General features: G+C 41.2%; 1 protein-coding gene across 3 annotated transcripts in view; it reads left to right on the forward strand.

The window, feature by feature from the left end:
* trpm7 (transient receptor potential cation channel, subfamily M, member 7) overlaps positions 1-15,335 on the forward strand; it is a 199,448-nt gene extending 184,113 nt beyond the window's left edge. For all 3 annotated transcript variants that reach the window (XM_087981216.1, XM_087981215.1, XM_087981217.1), the window contains 3 exons: positions 398-449; positions 4,049-4,155; positions 14,137-15,335. In XM_087981216.1, the coding sequence (XP_087837342.1) occupies positions 398-449; positions 4,049-4,155; positions 14,137-14,258 (281 nt within the window). In that variant the 3' untranslated portion in view covers positions 14,259-15,335. The remainder of the gene's footprint in view (positions 1-397; positions 450-4,048; positions 4,156-14,136) is intronic.
* Positions 15,336-20,352: the final 5,017 nt, after the last annotated feature.

The raw sequence follows: 20,352 nt of genomic DNA on the forward strand, positions 1-20,352 counted from the left end.
AATTGCTTGCATGCATAGTTAAACAAACATTAAATGGAATTAGGACAATGCTCCTCTCTAGAGTTATTGATCAAATAGAGAAAAAAACAGATCAACAGCTGGTCAGTGAAACTTGCTTGGATCCTGTCCAGATGTTTGGATCTCTGAAACAACCAATACTTGAATGGAAGAGCCTTTTTCTCTCCTCTTCCATTGAACAACATAAAACCTGAAGTGCTAGTTTCAAAAACGTGATTTGTTTTGCTCAAATATTTTGTAAATTTAACAAGTGGGTAAATAGGCAGGTTACAGTAGTTCGAGATAACAGCTGCTTGGGGAAAAGTCTGATGACAAAATCCAGACACTTTGTATTGTAAAAGAGATAAGGGTATTCATCGTTTTGTACATTTTCTTGTAGGTGTTGGGGAAAATTTGACCGATCCTTCAGTAATAAAGTCGGAGGAGAAACAGTAAGTATACTTCAAATGTGACCTCCCTTCCCTAAAGACTATAAGATGGATCTCGTATAGGGTGCAGTACTTAGTCACCATTTTAACTTGGAAATATATTTCTGTTCATTCTTCAGTGCCACTGAGTCAAAAGTTTGGAATTCCTTCCCTTATGTTATTGTGGGTGTAACTACACCAAATGGCCTATTGTATTTCAGGAAGGCAGGTCAACACTTTCTCAAGTGCATCTAGGGATGGGCAATAAATACTGGCCCAGCCAGTGAAGCCCATTTCCATCATTTTTTTTAATGTAGGTCTGTATCAATACCATTGGCTCTCTCAGTATTGATAGGAACCTTTCCCTCTTCCTTCACAGCAAACTAGATGAAATGTTGTCGACACAACTGAAAACCTGGTTAGAATTAGATAGAATCCTGTGTCCAATTCTGAGCTTTAGAAAGGAAATCCAAGTTTTGGAGAGAGTGCAATTGTTTACTTAAATAGTACCAAGCTTGAAGAACTCTAGTTCATATACAATCCTGTCCATTTATTCTGCATCACCTAGTTAAAGCTGACCAGCATTTGATCCCTGCTGCCCCAAACAAATGTTCTTATCCTTGCACTTAAAACACTCTTAGAGTCCTTCTCCCTGTCTCTCTATCCTCCTGCAGATTTTTACGACTTACCTATTTCTCTTCTGACTCTCACTTCTTGTGCATTCCCAACATTTCGTCTGCCCCCACCATGCCCAGTTCTTCCAAATTGGCAGCAATTGCACACTGGAATTTCCTTCCTTAAGTCTGTCTTCCTAAAGCCAATTGTTTGATTGGGTATTTGGTCTCTTCTCTTAATCTTGTTTTGTGTTAACTCTGAAGAAGAATTATACTAAACTCGAAACATTAACTCTGTTTCTATCTTCACAGATGCTGCCAGACTGAGTTTCTGCAGCTATTGTTGGTTTCACAATACCTTTTTCCACAATCCTGTGAAGATCCATAGTATATGTTTCTAAGTTGAGACAATTTATAAAAGCTTAAAGTGACAATAGAGAAGAGACTGTTCAGCCCAACTAATGAGGTATTTCATTTCCTCATGTGCAACAGTCTGTCTTGACTGTCCTCCCACAATCCCTTCATTTCCTTCAAGCCCCAGTCAAATCTTTTTTTCTAAATTGACGTGGTCTCTGATTCTTTCACTAACTCCTTTTGGTAATGTATTCCAATACTCTGTGCATGTAAAAAAGGTTCCTGCTAGTGTCTGTCCTAAATGCCTTGCATTTAAACTTAAATCTAAGCTTCTTAATCACTGGAAAGTTTACCCCACAGGTGGAGATTGCCACACGTCAGTAATATTTGCCACAGACAGAATGTTGTGTAATTCACTCCTCAAGCATACCAATTAGGCTAACAGTTCAGTGCAGTACTATGTTCTACAGCATCAAAGGGTACAGGCTTTCAACTGAACAATTAATCCATGGTGCAATCTGCCCTTTCATATGTGAAAGATCCTGTTTTTGAAAAACACAAGGGAGATTTCTGTTTTATCCAGTGGTTTCCTCTGAACCAACATCCGTAAACAGATAATTTAGCTCATTGCTCCTATTTGAGACCCTGTTCTGCAAACTTGATTTCTCGTTTTCATACATTCCAATGACTACATTCTACTAATATTTCACTGGCTATGAAACACTGAGTTGCTCTGAGGTTGTGAAAGGTGTTGCAAAATACAAGTTCCTTATTCCTGTGTGCTGCAGAGGTGATCTGCCAATGGGTAAGTCCTCTGTTGATTTCACCACTCCTTGTTCTCCTGTGCTTTTCATACTATCAAGCAAGATAAACAAGTTAAATGTAGTGAATATCCATGGAGACTTGGGGGTTCAGCTGCATAGCTCTTTAAAATGCCACAATTGCAGAAAATAATCAAGGAAGCTAATGGAATGCTTACTTTTATCTCTGAATGTCTGAATTTAACACACACAAGTTGTGCTGCATTTATACAAAACTTTGGTTAGGTCCCATTTGGAATACTGTGAGCAGCTGTGGGCACCCTGCCTTCGGAAGGATGTATTGGCCCTGGGAGGGAGTACAGCATCGGTTTACACAAATGATACCTGGACTTCAGGGGTTAAGTTATGAGAGAAGATTATATAAATTAGGCCGGTTTTCTCTAGAAGTTAGAACATTTAAATGTGTTTTGATTAAAATCTTCAAGATATTAATGGGAAGAGAGAGCGTAGATAAAGATAAAATTATTTCCTCTGATTAGAGATTCTAGAAGTGATGGGCACAGTCTGAGAACTAGGGCCAGACCATTCAGGAGAGATTTTAGGAAGCACTTCTAGATTTTTGGAGCTCTCTTCCACAAAGTGGATGTTGGATCGTTTGCTAAGCACATTCTGAAGCGATAAGGGCCCCGAGGCAGGTATATAGAATTAGGCCACAGATCAGCTGTGATATCATTGAATGACAGAACAGGCTTGAGGGGCTGAATAACTTCCTTCTATTCCTGTTTTTTTAACTCCGTAAGTCCTGGTATTATTCTTGTAAACCTACATTGTATTCCCTCCCAAGGTCAATACATACCTCCTAAGGTGTGGTGCCCTGATCCACACTCAGTACTCCAAGTGGGGACTAACCAGGCTTTTGTATAACTGCAGGGTAACATCTGCATGCTCATACTCAGACATCTAGAGACAAATGTCCGCGTTCCATTAGCTTTTTTGATTATTTTCTGCACCTGTCATGGCATTTTAAAAATGTATGCGCCTGAATTCCCAAGTCTGCTTGGACATTCACTGTATTTAACTTCCTACTATCAAGAGCTTCCCATTTTTAATGAATAAATTTGATGAGATGCTTTTGTTTGCCGCCCTCATGCCTGCGTAAAGGAAACCTAGTCCTTCTCCCAAAGTAGCATACTCTGCATGGAAGCAGTTAGCGCCTCCTAAGGCCTAGTCCATTCCACATCACTTACTGAAACATTACTAGATCCAATGTTAACTTCTGCTTATGATTGTTAACGTGTGACCCTTATCTGGGTCTGGTGTGACTATCAAAAGGTGGGGATGACCACCCCTGATGTCTCTCTGTACTCTGTTACTGTTCTCCTGTCCTTTGCCTTCATAATTTTAAATGCAAATCGAATTCCTCAATTTAATTGTTCTAATGAAAGTTGCTTTATGTTCGCATTTGCTGAAACAAAGCAATGTTTTCATGAATTTTGCCACATGCTATTGCCTCAACATGCCACTCTTATTGTACAGAGAACAAAATTGCAACCCCCCAGCCCCCATTTTGTTTTAAACTTTTCTAGTGTGACCTGACTAAAATGGTTGCAGATAGACTGTCTATTACAAGATCTGGTTTATGGCTTTATCCACTTGAGGTACTGCTTGTGTTTTATCACAATTGATAGTTAGAAGGGAAACCACTTTCAGTGTGTTCATTACTGACTGATTTAATAGTCATTGAATATTTTGCCACTCAGAGAAGGCTGTATCATGAAATGTAGCTGACTTTCCTTGATTCTGCAGACAGGCTTCAAACATCCAGTTGTCTGTATACATTGTGAGAAAATCACCAGGGTGGCCAATGTAGTCGCATTTATTATTTTGTTTTCAGGTCACATGACATGGTATTTGGACCTGCAAATTTGGGAGAAGATGCAGTTAAAAACTTTAGAACAAAACATCGTTGTAATTCGTGCTGTGGAAGGCTCAAACTTCCTGGTAAGATTTTTCTGATCTGTACCCCTTCCCCTTTTCTCCCCTTCACCCCCACCATCCTCCCCTTTCCCCTGCCTCCACCCTCTCTTCCCCGGTTTCTTTCCCCCCTGCCTTCCATGACTTGTGCTAGGCAGTTACTTCGTGACATGATACTTCACCCAGTGGGTGAATGGGCCCTGGTAGTAATGGGTCATTTGATCATGTGCAACAAACTCAAATTTCCAGCAGCATCAACGGGAAGGAGAAGGAGCAGGAGCTCTGTCTATTAGATTCTCTCGCAAACTTCTAGTCTGTTGTGTAGACTTTTACGTAGAGCTTAACTCACCTGGGGTTTAAGTAACTCAACAAAAAAAACAGACAGGAGGAAGCCATTTGGCTTCAAGTCTGTTCTGTTTAATTAGATTGTTGCTGATCTGTGACCTAACCCCTTTGTTGGATTTTAGTTGTCTAAAGGTATCCATCTCAGTTGGGCTTTGCCATTAGTCTTTTTTTTTTCCCCAAACATACTTTATTCGAGGTATTTTCAGATTTCACTTCTGAAAGTTCTGGCCACCATTTGTAGACTGTGACCCAGAATCCTAGATTCCCCAACCAGCAGAAATAGTTTCGCTTTTTATTCTACCTGTTACCCCTAGTATCTTAAGAAATTTAGTTTGTGTAATCTATTCTCAGAATTTATTTCTTGAAGTCAAGCTGTCATTCTGTTAAACTGTACTGCGTTCCTTCTGGGGACAGTATAGATATTTTTTAAAGTTTGTGAGAAGATTTGTAGCTCGGGTGCTCGTCGCTGTGGTTCTGTTCGCCGAGCTGGGAATTTGTGTTGCAGACGTTTCGTCCCCTGTCTAGGTGACATCCTCAGTGCTTGGGAGCCTCCTGTGAAGCGCTTCTGTGATGTTTCCTCCGGCATTTATAGTGGTTTGAATCTGCCGTTTCCGGTTGTCAGTTCCAGCTGTCCGCTGCAGTGGTCGGTATATTGGGTCCAAGTCGATGTGCTTATTGATTGAATTGCTTGATTGATTGATTAAATGTAGTGTTTTGCACAAAACACTACATAGGACAAACAGGAAGACAGCTAACGATCCGCATCCATGAACACCAACGAAACGACACGACCAGCTATCCTTAGTAGCCCCACACGCAGATGACAAGCAATATGAATTCGACTGGGACAACACTACAATTATAGGACAAGCCAAACAGAGAACAGCCAGGGAATTCCTAGAGGCATGGCACTCATCCACAGATTCAATCAATAAGCACATCGACGTGGACCCAATATACCGGCCACTGCAGCGGACAGCTGGAACTGACAACCGGAAGCGGCAGATTCAAACCACTACAAATGCCGGAGGAAACATCACAGAAGCGCTTCACAGGAGGCTCCCAAGCACTGAGGATATTTTTTAATCTGTTCAGAGATGTTATTACACACCTCTGGAGCAGATGGGACTTGAACCTGGGTTTCTTGGTTCAGAGGTAAGGACATTACCACTGCACCACAAGAGTCCTCCAAGACTAGTCTATGCTTGCAAAATGATGTGGTATCCAGAACTGTTCAATGCTGGTCTGTGTGGGAGATTGGGTAAATACCAGAAACAAAAGAATGATTAAAGTAGTTACTCATAGAATCATAGAGATGTACAGCAGGGAAACAGATCCTTTGGTCCAACTCATCCAGGCCGACCAGATATCCTAACCTAATCTAGTCCCATTTGCCAGCAATAGGCCCATATCCCTCTGAACCCTTCCTATTCTGGTACCTAGCCCAGATGCTTTTTAAATGTTGTAATTGTAGCATCCTCCTCCACTTCCTCCGGCGGCTCATTCCATACACGCACCACCCTCTGCGTGAAAAAGTTACCTATTAGGTCTATTTTATATCTTTTCCCTCTTACCCTGAACCTATATTCTGTAGTTCTGGATTCACCCACGTCAGGGAAAAGACCTGTCTGTTTACTCTATCCATGTCCGTCATGATTTTATAAACCTCGATAAGGTCAACCCTCAGCCTCCGACGCTCCAGGGAAAACAGCCCCAGTCTATTCAGCCTCTCCCAATAGCTCAAATCCTCCAACTGTGATAGTGTAGGCCAACACAGATTTCTTGGCTTAAGGTTTATGTCGGAACAAGACATTTGGCAATCTTTATCAGCATTCACTGCAGTCCCACTGCCCTCTGCATAATCTGGGGTTCCTATTCATTATCATCAGGTTACTCTGGAGAAACTGATAAGTGCACAAGAATATATTCCATGGGTGCAACTAGGCCATTCATATGATCCATCCCCATACCTCATATTAACATTCAAGGCCAGAATTCAATCTTTTTTCAGTTCAGATTTATTCCAAAGTGAAGCATTACAAGTGTACAGTTCCTAACCCTACTAATTACATCAGTTTCTATACATATCTCTATGTGTTCAAATAGAAAATATCCTCCTCCTATTTAAACTTGCCCTTTTACAGTTGGTATCCCAAATATCACACTTGTGACTATTTCCCAAATGGAAGTTAAAATACAAAGAACCAATGCCATGAAGTTGTTTACTACACGTGGTGGCAAGCTTCACAATCTGACCGTTCCATGGGTGAAAACAGTTTCTCTAGAATTAGTAATTGAATCTAATTTATCAACCATACAAAAGATTTAAACTTTGGAGACTAGGTGCAAACAAAGAAAAGATTGCACATCTGTTAAAGAGCTCAGTGCTGGTCTGACTAGAAGTTGTTGGATCTGAACAAATTGGTGGAAAATGATTTTTTTTTGACACCTTGTGTGACTTCTTGAAGAACTGAGTTTAAGGAAGTGTTTTTATTGCTTCATTGCTGCAGAGCCACATTCCATCAGTCTGTGGTGTGGCACCTTCACACCAAATACAGACCTCTTGTGTGGACATACTTAGAAATATGAAATCTTACATGCCCTTCAGCCTGTAATATCTAGAATGGCTTTTTAAAGAGTCCACTTTACTTCCATGTTATTTCCCTCAAAATCTGAAAATTAGTTTTCTTCCAGCATATTATTTCTACCACCTTCGTGGGACTTGAATTCCATCTTGACAACTCATTGTGTCTTTTTTCCACCCCCATGCCCTTCCATATGTTCTCAATCATCAATAAAGACAAGGGAATTGCATGGTTGTGCTATGAAGTGGCACACTTACACAGCAACAACTTGCTCAGCAGGACTCAGTTTTAGTTCTTTCAACATCACTCTTCATTGTATTGATCCCAACATGAGAGCCGAATTTGTGCTGAGATGATGGTGACTGCGTAAGAGAGAGGAGCAGAACCTGGCCATTCAGGCTGTCAAGTCTGCTCCACCGTTCGATCATCACTAATGTTTCTCAAACACACCTGCATTCTCCTCATCATTTTGATCATCTTATTTATCAAGAGCCTATCTATCTCTGTCTTAAAGACATTCAATGACTTGATGTCCACAGTCTTCTGCAACAATAAGTTCCGCAGATTCACCACCCTCTGACTGAAGAAATTCTTCCATATCTCCGTTCTAAGGGGTCATCCCTTCAACTCTGAGTCTGTGCCTTAGTTTCTCCTTCTCATAGAAACACTTTCTCCATGTCCAGGAATCCCAGTACTGTACCAACTTCAGTGAGATTCCATCTTTTCCCTAGACTTTCTAACCTCCGAGACCTCCACCGTTCCTCCTATGAGAAGCCCTTTCTTCCCTGGGATCATTCTTGTAAACCTCCTCAGGACCCCCTCCAAGGCCAACACATAGTTCCTTCGATATGGAGCCCAAAACTGCTCTCAATATTTCAAATGCACTCTGACCAGAGCCTTATATAGCCTCGGCAGTACATCTCTGCTCTTGTATTCTAAACCTCCTGAAATGAATGTTAACATTGCATTTGTCTTCCTAATCGCCAACTAAGCATGCATGTTAAAATGTAGACAATCTTGAACTAAGATTCCCAAATCCTTTTGTGCTTCAGATTTCCAAAGCTTTTCCCCATTTAGAAAGTATTCTATATCTCTATTCTTGCTGCAAAGTGCATAACCTCACACTTTGCCACTGTTTTCCATCTGTCACTTCCCTAGCCTATGCAAATAATGCTGCAGCCTCTTCGCTTCCTCAACACTACCTGTCCCTCCACCTATCTTTTTGTCACCTGCAAACTTGGTAACAATGCCCTCATTTCCTTTGTTCAGATCATTACTGTTTAACTTGAATAGCTGTGGTGCCAACTCCGACCCCTGAGGAACTCCACTAGTCACTGGTTGCCATTCTGAAAAAGACCTCTTTATCCCCACTCTCTACCTTCTGCCAATCAACCAACCCTATACCCATGCAGCACCCTGCCCTAATACCATGGACTGTTATTTAGCAGCCTCCTGTGCCCCACCTTGTCAAAGATCTTCTGGAAATCCAAGTAGATCACAACAACTGGCTTGGTCAGACATGACCTCCCCTTGATGACCCAGCCCTATTTTACCATGCACTTCCAAGTACTCCATAATCTCATCCTTAACGGTGGACACTCAAATCTTAACTGTGACGAAGGTCAGGCTAATCAGTCTGTATTTTCCTGACATCTGCCTCTCTCCCTTCTTTATCAGGATCACTACATTAGCCATTTTCCAGTTTTCTAGGACCCTCCCTGACTCCAGTGATTTCTGAAAGATCGTCACCAATGCTTCCACAATCTCTTCCGCTATCTCCTTCAAAACTCTGGGATGTAGTCCACCTGGTCTGAGTGATTTATCCACCTTCAGACCTGTGAGCTTCCCAGCACCTTCTCCTCAGTGATGGCCACTAGACTAACCTCTGTCCCTGACTCTCAAAGTTCTAGTGTGTTGCTGGTATGTTCCACTGTGAAAACTGATGCAAAGCACTGTTCAGTACCTCCAACATTTCCTTTTTTCTCATCACCTCTCCAGCCTCACTTTCCAGTGATACATTGTCCATTCTTGCTGCTCTTGGTTACCTTTCATATATCTAAACAAAAAACTTTTTAATCTTCTTTTACATTGCTAACAAGCTTACCCTCCTATTTCATCTTCTCCACCTTTATTGCTTTTTTTAGTTACACTACTGGTTTTTAAAGGCCTCCCAATCCTCTGACTTGCCATTAACATTTATTGTATGCTTTTTCTTTAGCTTTTTTGCTGTCCCCGACTTCCCTTGTCAGCCTTGGTTTCCTTGTCTTTTCTTTTGATATATTTCTCTTTCCTTGGGATGAATTTCTGTTGCGCCTCCTTCCTGATCAACTCTGACCAGCTCCTCCCTCATGTCTTTGTCGTTACCTTTACTCAATTGTAATCCCATGACATCTGACTTAATTTTCTTCTCAAACTACAGGCTGAATTCAACCAGGTAATGGTCACTACCCTCTATGCATTCCTAGTCCAGTCTGCCTCAATACACATCACCAAACCAGGAAATGCCTGTTCCTTAGTGGGCTCGATCACAAGCTGTTCCAAATGAAACTACGTCATGGACATTCCATGAATCCTTTTCCACGAATTCCACAAGGTCCTTATGAAGGATCCCGTCCAAAATGTCCACTCGGATGCTGCCTGGCCTGCTGTGTTTTTTCCAGCTCCACACTTTATCAACTCTGACTTTGCAACATCTGCAATCCCCACTATCTTCTAATTGGTGGAGGCATTGTCATGGAGTATGCACTATTTAATGAAGTTTGACAGTTAACTGCCAAACTTTGTTCTTACTTTAAATTAGGCAGGTTCACAGTGATTGGTGAAGGCATTGTTTTAAGACCTGAACCAAAGAATGGCTCTCATCTATTTTGTTGATTTGAAACAGTTGAAGTGTGTGTACGTCTGAGAGTTTTCCAATTAAGGACTGGTTACATATGATCAGTATCATAGTTGTTGCAAATAGCTAATAGGATATTTAGCTTGTTACCACATGGTCTGCCATTACACATTATCTATTGTTAGCCACTAACAGTCTCCATTAACAGCTATTCACCCTCCCAGCCAGATCGTTATTGACTCCTTTGACTGTCCAACTGTTCTCTCTCTTTGGGCTCGATCCCTACCTATCGTTTATTCCTTACCCCCTCCACCTCCCCATCTTTTGCATATAAACCAACACTTTCCTAGCTACATCACTTTGTATTCTCTTTACAGATGCTCCAGACCTACTGAGCTTTTCCAGCAACTCATGTTTTTGTTTCTGATTTACAGCATCTGCAGTTATTTCCGATTTTAAATAGGATATGCTGTTTGGTATCATTCACCGGCCTTTTGCATATCTGGCCTGTATACCTAGTGTTATGCCAATTTTGACATTCAGGTACCGCATTATTTGTTTTTGTGACAGGCTCTGGTTACTGGCAGCATCCTTTTAGTGCCAAACACCACTAAGATCGTTACTACACTGTCTCAAAATGAAGCAGCTAGCTTTACCATGTTCAAACTTTTGAGAAACCTGATCTGAGGGAATCTGGCACTTTTCAGAACCTTTGGCCTATGCATGGATTTGTGCAATGTAGAGAGAAATGATCTGATCAAGGTATCCTTTATTCTGTATTAAACTCAAATGGTACACATGTTTCAGCGCCCTACGTACGTAGTTGCTGAGAAGGCTATAGTTATAATACAGCATTTTTTTTGGCTGTTCACTGCTAGCAACATTCTGACTGACTGACTGGTTGAAAAACTCTCAAAACTGTTCAGGGATGGGTTGCACAATTGCATAAAAGTAAAATATTGCAGATGCTGGAAATCTGGAACAGTGCAATGCTGGAGAGATCTGGGAGGTCTGGCAGCATCTCTGGAGAGGCAGACAGTTAACATTTCAAATCTAGTTATGACATTTCAGAGTGAAGAATTGCAAACCCCCTGCTCTCTCGGGCACCCCACCTGCCAACTCCTTATCAACTGTACAAAGGACAGAACGAGAGAACATAAGAACTAGGAGCAGGAGGAAGCCATCTGGCCCTTTGAGCCTGCCCCACCATTCAATAAGATCATGGCTGATGTTTTTGTGGACTCTAATCCACTTACCCATGCTCTCAGCGTAACCCTTAATTCCTTTATTATTCAAAAAAAGATTACCTGAGTTTTAAAAACATTTACTGAAGTAGTGTCAACTACTTCACTGGGCAAGGAATTCCATAGATTCGCAACCCTCTGGGTGAAGAAGTTCCTTCTCGATTCAATCTTAAACGTGCTCCCCCTAATTTTGAGGCTATGACCCCTTATCCTAGTTTCACCTGCCAGTGGAAACATCCTTCTAAATTCCAGTGAATATAATCCTTTCTCTCTCTCCTCATAAGCCAACACTCTCCACTCCAAATCACCCTAGTGAATCTCCTCTGTATCCCCTCTAATGCTAGTACATCCTTTCTCAAGGAAGACCAAAATTCATGCTGTACTCCAGGTGTGGCCTCACCAGCACCCTGTACAGCTGCAACATAACCTCCCTACTTTTGAACTGAATCCCTTTAGTATTGAAGGACAAATTCCATTTGCCTTCCTAATTACCTGTTGCACCTACAAACCAACCCTCTGTGATTCATGCACAAGGTCCCTCTGCATAGCAGCATGTTGCAACGTTTTACCATTCGAGTAATAATCCTTTTTACTGTTAATCCTACCAAAATGGATGATTTCACATTTACTCATATTGTATTTCATCTGCCAGACCTTTGCCCACTCACTCAAAGTATCTATGTCCCTCTGCAAAGTTTCACAGCTCTGCCACTCATCTTAGTGTCATCTGCAAACTTTGACACTATACATGTGGTCCCCAACTCCAAATCACCTATGTGAATTGTTAATAATTGCGGTCCCAAAACCAATCCCTGAGGTATGCTATTAGTCACTGATTGCCAACCAGAATAGCACTCATTTATCCCCACTCTTTGCTTCCTGTTAGTCAACCAATCCGTAATACCATGCACCTTTATCTAACGCAGCAGTCTCTCATGTGGCATCTTGTGAAAGGCTTTTTGGAAATCTAGGTGCACTACATCTACTGGGTCCCTGTTGTCCACCGTGCTCATAATGTCTTCATAGAATTCCTAAAGATAGTTAAGCATGATCTGCCCTTCATGAACCCATGCTGCCTCTGCCCAGCAGGATGATTTCTCTCTCAAAGCTTTGCTATTTCTTCCTTGATAATGTAGTGGTTAAGCTAACCGGTCTATAAGTCCCCATCTTTTGTCTACCTCCTTTTTATTTAAACAGTGGCATCACATTTGCTGTTTTCCAATCTGCAGGGACTGCCCCAGAGTCCAGCGAATTTTGGAAAATTACCATCAGTGTACTTGCTATTTCTCCCTCCATCTCTTTTAGTACCCTGAGATGCATTCCATCAGGGCCAGGAGATGTGTCTAAACTTAGCTCCATTAGCTTGCCCAACCCTCCCTCTTCCATAATAACGATTGTTTCCAGATCCTCACCTACCTTTGTCTCTTTGTCAATGACTGGCATGTTATTAGTGTTCTTCACTGGGAAGACTGACACAAAACACCTCGTCAATGCCTCGGCCATTTCATCCTTTCCCATAACTAAATGCCCCTCTTCGTCCTCTGAAGGACCAATATTTACTTTAGCCACTTATTTTCATTTTATATATTTATAGAAACTTTTACTGTCTGTCTTTAAATTCTGTGCTAGTTTTTTCTCTCATGTTCTATTTTACTTTTCTTTGTAGTTCCTTTTGTGACTTTCTGTTGATCTTTAAATTTTCCCAGTCTTCTAATTCAATATTGTTTTTAGCCAATTTATATGCCTTCTCTTTCAATTTGATAGCCTCCCTTATTTCCTTAGACACATGGCAGATTCCCCCTTTTCTTACAGTCCTTCATTTTCACTGGAATACCCTTTTGCTGAGCACTTTGAAAAATTGCTTTGAAAGTACTCCACTGCTCGTCAACTGTCCCACTATAAAATCTTTATTTCCAGTCTACTTTAGCCAAGTCCTCCCTCATTCTATTGTAGTCTCCCTTGTTTAAGCACAGGGCACTGGTATTGGATTTTATATTCAAACTGCCCATCTGTATTCTAAATTCAACCATACTGTGATTACTCCTTCTAAGAGAATCCCTAACTATGAGGTCATTAATTATTCCTGCCTCATTACACAGGACCCGATCTCAGATAGTTTGCTCCCTCATTGGTTCTATTACATACTGTTCAAGAAAACTATCACTGATACACTCAACAAACTCCTCCTCAAGGCTACCCTAAAGAGTTGGTTCAACCAATCTTCATGTAGATTAAAATCCCCCATGATAATTGCCATACCATTTTTACAGGCATTAGTTATTTCCTTGTTTATTACCCGCCCCAATGTGATAGTATTTGGTGGTCTATAGACTACGCCTATCAGCGACTTTTCTTCTTAGAATTTTTCATTTCCACCCAAATGGATAAAACCTTATTCTCCATAGAAGCTGTATCATCTCTCAGCACCACCCTGATGTCATCCTTGAATATCAGAGCTACACTACCTCCCTTACCTTCCTGTCCCCTTTCGAATAGTCTGATATCCCTGGATATTTAACTCCCAGTTGTGACCATCCTGTACCAATGTCTCCATAATGGATACTAAATCATTTTCATTTGCGATGATTTGTGCCATTAGCTCATTAACCTTATGATTGCTATGAGCATTCAGCTAATAAGCCCTTTTGCTAGCTTTCTTACCCTCATGATTTCCAACATCTCTAATAATATCTCCTAAGTTATTCTTCCTTTTTACTTCTTTCATAGCCTACCTTGTACTTAAACCCTCCTGGACACAACCCATTGCTATTTACCATCATACTTCCCTTTCCCTCCCCTCTCCCCCCCCGACTCACAAGTGTAAAGTCCTAGTGACCACCTTATTTATCCTTTTCACTAGAACACTGGCTCCAAATCGGTTCAGGAGACTGTGCCGTCAGTACAGATTCCCCCCGCCCCCCGGTTCCATTTCACTTACCTTGAGCTATGCATTAGCGCACAATAAGAAGTACCATCTTATTTTCTATGCTTCCCTTAGATATCAGGCGAAATGATTATACACCAGACAAAATGATTTTGTCTCAAGATGGAGTGGAAGTTGCAATCCAGTCCGGCAGTGGTACCAAAGATGTAAGAAATTCAATCCACTTGATGATTTAGGAGAACGGTACAGGGAGGAGATTCTTCCAGTTGGATACTTGAAATTGCTAATGTTACCTGTTACTGGATCAGAAGGAGTTTTGTGGATGGAACTTTGAAATCTAACTTTGGATGGTACATTGAGATGAAATGGTAACAGATTTTGTGGCATATCTCTAGTTTTGTGTCATGTGTTGACAGTACAATGGAAATGTTAATTGACTATTTTGTACCTGTCTTTGCTTAAGATTCCAGCAATGACACAAGCAGTATATGCTGACATTGTTAATGACCAGTAGTAATCAGATAGCAATAGAAGAAAGATGCATTTCACAGAAGTAATCTATAAAAAAGCAAAATTAAATGAAGTGTCAACATTTTAAACAGTTAAATGTCCGATTTTTAAGTCTTCGTGCATTTTAATTTTTTAATCAATTTATTAAGAAAAGCCATGTAAACTGGTAAAACTCAGCAACATAATGTGCAAATAATATTTATTCAAACCATAGTTACCTACAAAAAATCCTTGTCGTATGTTTTGTCTGACAATCAGACAGGTTTTAATAGGCCGATCAATTAAAAAGAATGCTAAATATCTGATCATTGTCCAGCGGTGTCAAAAGAATGTTCTGGTGACCTGATTTTTAATGAATTTCAATTGAGTAGACACTTTGATGTAATACTAGTATTGTGGTACATGCAGATTGAATTTAAAAGAAAAAGTATTGAAATCCTTGTAAATATGGTAATGGGCAGATTGCAATCTATCTTTATGCAAAGAAATGAGACCCAAATCTGTTGTATTGTCAACATGAAGATGCTCTGTCTACCTTAAATATTTATGTAAATGGTAGCACTTGGGCAACTTTTCTATGTTACAAAGAGGTACTTTTGTCATTTTTAAAAAGGGTGTTTATATGAAGAATTGTATAATTTTTAATCTAATGTATCTTATAGATACTATTCTTAAGGCACGAATACAACTTGTAATAAAATATGACTGGTTTTACAAAGGCTGGATGGTGCAAACCAAGAGTTAGTGGGATCATGCTGCATAGATTTTGTACATTTAATCTAATAAAAGATTTTTGAAATAAACTTAATGTGTGCTCTATACATCACAAAAACACAGTCTCGAGTTCACTTGTGAAGCATTTTAAAGATCTATTCAAATAACTGGCCATGGTCAGCTGGTGAAGAGAGCCTGAGGCACATGCAGCATCTTGAAGCAGGTGCTCATTAATTTCATTAGGCTCTGGTTTCTGGTGCTTAAATACCAATACTCATCATTTACCAAACTGGTCACTGTTAGTAATAGCAAGCACCAGCCAAATACGTATATTGAGAGATTTATAGATCACATCAGATTAGTACCAATGAGAGGAAGATTATACAAAATAAAATCAGAAGTCTGTGATGTTTCTGCTGAATATTATCCAGCAGCTTTAGTTGCAAGTGGAAGGAGCTGATTGTAACCAGAGTATCTCTGGCAATGATTTCTGATAGCCTGCAGAATTCCCAAAGATATATCGTATATGTAACCTCTTCTGGCCCTAAAACTTCCACCTTAAAGTGTCCATTCCTGAGTTTTCTTATTCCTGTCCCCATTATTTGGAGATGACGACGCCGGTCACAACCACCTGATGAAGGAGCGGCGTTCCGAAAGCTAATGCTTCCAATTAAACCTGTTGGACTATAACCTGGTGTTGTGTGATTTTTAACTTTGTAATCCATTATTTGGAGCTGTCTTCAACTGTCAGAATTTTCCTTTATAAAAGCCCCTCTGAAAGAAACAGAAAATAATAGTCCATTTAGCCCTCAAGTCGATTTCACTATTCCAGATGATCCTGATGGTCTACTTCATATCCTTAGACTGTGACCCTCTGCTTCTGAACTCGTTGATTATCGGAAATATTCTGATTACATTCTATAAGATGTTCCTTGAAAATTGCCTGATGCCATTGAAAATTCATCTCCAGCATCTTCAGCCCTTCCAACCCATTGTGTACTTGTAGGCTGCTGGCTCAGCTCGATTATCAGGGTGATGCATACTGACATTCACGAACTTAAAGGAATCTGAGCTCTGGCGACACTTATCCTGGGTTTGCAAAGGCCCTGGCATAAAGTGTGTCAATTACTATCTTGTCAATTCATCCTACACCACCACCAACATCAACTGGTCATTGTCATCTTGCTGCTTATGGGAGCTTTGCTGTATACAAATTAGCTGCTGCTTTGAGAAGTCTGAAAGTCTTGGAAGTTGCTCAAAATATGAATCTTTGAATATTTGTGACCTTTTGGAACATCTATTTAATCTATTTTGAAGGAACTTTGGTAGTTATAGTGTTATCATGTTGATATAGAAATGGGGTGAGGGCAAGGGTGTGAGGTAGGGGATGGGTAAGAGATTTTGGGGTGGAGAATGGGGGTGTAATTGAAGGCAAGTAGTTTTTGTGGCACAGATCTGGGGCTGAGTGGTTATTGGAATTGAATTATTGAGAGAGAGTGGGGGTGTAATTGAGGGGAATGGTGTGGTTATTGAGGTGAGTTGGGGGTGATAACTATCAGGGAACGATGGTTATATATTTTCTAGTCAACGTGTTAAGATGTTATGACATTTCTAGAACCCATGTCTGGTTCAGAGGTAGGGACGCTGCCACTGCACAGGTGAATGGGCTGATAATTGAGGGTGTGGTTATTGGGAGAATGGGGAAGGCAGTCAGACTGAACAAAGAAGAATTCAGCACAAGAGCAGGCCCAAGCCTGCACTGACACATGTTGCCCTTCCATACTAAAACTGTCTTCACTTACAGGATCTGTATCCCTCTATTCCTTTCCTGTTCATGGAATCATCCAGGTGCTTCTTGAAACTGCTATAGTGTCTGCTTCCACCACCTCCTCTGGCAGCACGTTCCAGGCACTCACCACCCTTTGGGTGAAAGAATTGCCTCTCTCATCTCTTCCAAACGCTTCCACCCATTCAGGGGGAGGTGACAGCGAGTGCTATTATTGCTGGACTGTTAATCCAGAACTCCAATAATGTACTGGGGATTTGGGTTCATGGTAGATGGTGGAATTTGAATTCAATAAATATCTGGAATTAAGAATCTAATGAATATGAGTCTGTTGTCAATTGTCGAAAAACCCATCTGGTTCATTAATGTCCTTTAGGGAAGGAAACTGGCATCCTTACTTGGTATGACATACAATTGACTCCAGACCCACAGCAATGACTCTTCACGTCCCTCTGAGAAATTTAGGATGGGCAATAAATGCTGCCAGGCCAGCAATGCTCTCATCCCATGAATGAATAAAGAAAAAAAAAGTCCCCCCTGCCCATACACACGCACACACCCTTGAACTTGAGCCCCTGAGTAATTGACCCCTCCACCCTGGGAAAAAGCCTCATGCTTTCTATTCTATCCATGCCATTCACAATCTTATAAATCTCTATCAGGTTGTACCTCATCCTCCTGCTTTCCAGTGAAAACAAACACAGTCTATCTATGATTTGGAGATGCCGGTGTTGGACTGGGGTGTACAAAGTTAAAAATCAGACAACACCAGGTTATAGTCCAACAGGTTTAATTGGAAGCACACTAGTTTTCGGAGCGCTGCTCCTTTGTCAGGTGGTAGTGGCCCACTATCACCTGATGAAGGAGCGTCGCTCCGAAAACTAGTGTGCTTCCAATTAAACCCGTTGGACTATAACCTTTTGTTGTGATTTTTAACAGTCTATTAAACTTTCTTCATGGCTAAAATCCTCCATACCAGGCAACATCCTGGTAAACCTTTTCTGTACTCTCTCCTAAGCATCCTCATCCTCTGATCGGAACTGTGTGCAATATTCCAAGTGTGGCATAAGTAAAGTTCTATAAAGCTGCAGCATAACTTGTCTATCCTTATACTCAATGCCCCTTCCAATGAAGGCAAGCATGCCCATTGGCCTTTTTTACTCCCGTATCTACATGCGCTGCCACCTTTAGTGATCTGTGAACCTGCACACCTAGATGCCTCTGCATATCAATACTCCTAAGGGTTCTGCCATTCTCTATAATTTCCATCTGTATATGACCTTCCAAAATGCATCACCTCACATTTGTCCGGATTAAACTCTATCTGCCATTTTTCTGCCCATGCCTCCAACTGATCTATCCTCTGAAGATCCTCACTATCTGCAACTCCACCAATCTTTGTATTATCTGTAAAATCATTGATTAGACCAGCACTTTTCCCTCCAAATCATTTATGTAAATTATGAACAGCTCTGATCCCTCTGGAACACCACTAGTCACAAACTTCTGTTCTGAAAAACATCCTTCCACCACTATCCTCTGTCTCCTATGACGAAGCCAGTTCTGTATCCATCTTGCCAGCTCATCCCTGATGCCATGTGACTTCATCTTTTGTACCAGTCTGCCATGAGGGACCTTGGCAAAGGCTTTACGGAAGTCCATATAGATAACATCAGCCATTTTCCCTCATCAATCATCATAGTCACGTTCTCAAAAAAGTCGATCAAGTTAATAAGACACAATCTCTCCCCTGGATAAAACCAGGTTGTTTATTGGTAATAAGTCCATTTGCTTCTAAATGCGTATAGATCTTGTTCCTGAGAATATTTTCCAATAATTTCCCTTCCACCAACATGAGATTCACAGGTCTGTAATTTCCAGGATTATCTTGCTACCCTCCTTAAGCAATGAAACAACACTCCAATCCTATGGGACATCGTCTGTGGCCAAAGAAGATACAAACAAGACTGTCAATGCTCCAGGGATTTGCCCTCTTGCGTCCTTCAATATTCTGGGATAGATCCCATCACAAATGCATTAAAATGGATAAATCCCTAGGACCTGATCAGGTGTACCCTAGAACTCTGTGGGATGGAAGGGAAGTGATTGCTTGGGCCCCTTGCTGAGATAATTGTATCATCGATAGTCACAGGTAAGGTGCCAGAAGACTGGAGGTTGGCAAATGTGGTGCCACTATTTAAAAAAGGTGGTAAGGAAAAGCCAGGGAACTATAGACCATGAACCTGACATCAGTGGTGGGCAAGTTATTGAAGGAAATCCTGAGGGACAGGAAGTAAATATATTTAGAAAGGCAAGGACTGATTTAGGGATAGTCAACATGGCTTTGTGCATGGGAAATCATGTCTTACAAACTTGATTGAAATTTCGAAGAAGTAACAAAGAGGATTGATAAGGGCAGAATGGTGGATGTGATCGATATGGACTTCAGTAAGGTCTTTGACAAGGTTCCCCATGGGAGACTGGTTAGCAAGGTTAGATCTCATGGAATACAGGGAGAACTAGCTCAAAGGTAGAAGACAGAGGGTGGTGGTGGAGGGTTATTTTTCAGACTGGAGGCCTGTGACCAGTGGTGTGTCACAAGGATCAGTGCTGGGTCCACTGTTTTTTGTCATGTATATAAATGATTTGCATGTGAACATAGGACTTATAGTTAGTATGTTTGCAGATGACACCAAAATTGGGAGTGTAGTGCACAGTGAAGAGGGTTACCTCAGAGCACGATAAGATCTTGATCAAGTGGGCCAATGGGCTGAGGGATGGCTGATGGAGTTTAGATAAATGTGAGTGCTGCATTTTGGAAAAGCAAATCAGAGCAGGACTGATACATTTAATAGAGTCATAGAGATGTACAGCACGGAAACAGACCCTTCGGTCCAACCCATCCATGCTGACCAGATATCCCAACTGAATCTAGTCCCACCTGCCAGCACCCGGCCCATATCCCTCCAAACCCTTTCTATTCATATACCCATCCAAATGCCTCTTAAATGTTGCAATTGTATGAACCTCCACCACTTCCTCTGGCAGCGCTTTCCATACATGTATCACCCTCTGTGTGAAAACATTGCCCTTTAGGTCTCTCTTATATCTTTCCCTTCTCACACTTAACCTATGCCCTCTAGGTCTGGACTCCCCGACCCCGGGGAAAAGACTTTGCCTATTTACCTTATCCATGCCCCTCATAATTTTGTAAACCTTTATAAGGTCACCCCTCAGCCTCCGATGTTCCAGCGAAAACAGCCCCAGCCTGTTCAGCCTCTCCCTATAGCTCAAATCCTCCAGCCCTGGCAAAGTCCTTG

This window comes from Chiloscyllium plagiosum, unplaced genomic scaffold, assembly GCF_037043375.1.
Source record: "Chiloscyllium plagiosum isolate Xiang-an unplaced genomic scaffold, Cpla_swu_hap1 HiC_scaffold_39, whole genome shotgun sequence".
NCBI lineage: Eukaryota > Metazoa > Chordata > Chondrichthyes > Orectolobiformes > Hemiscylliidae > Chiloscyllium > Chiloscyllium plagiosum.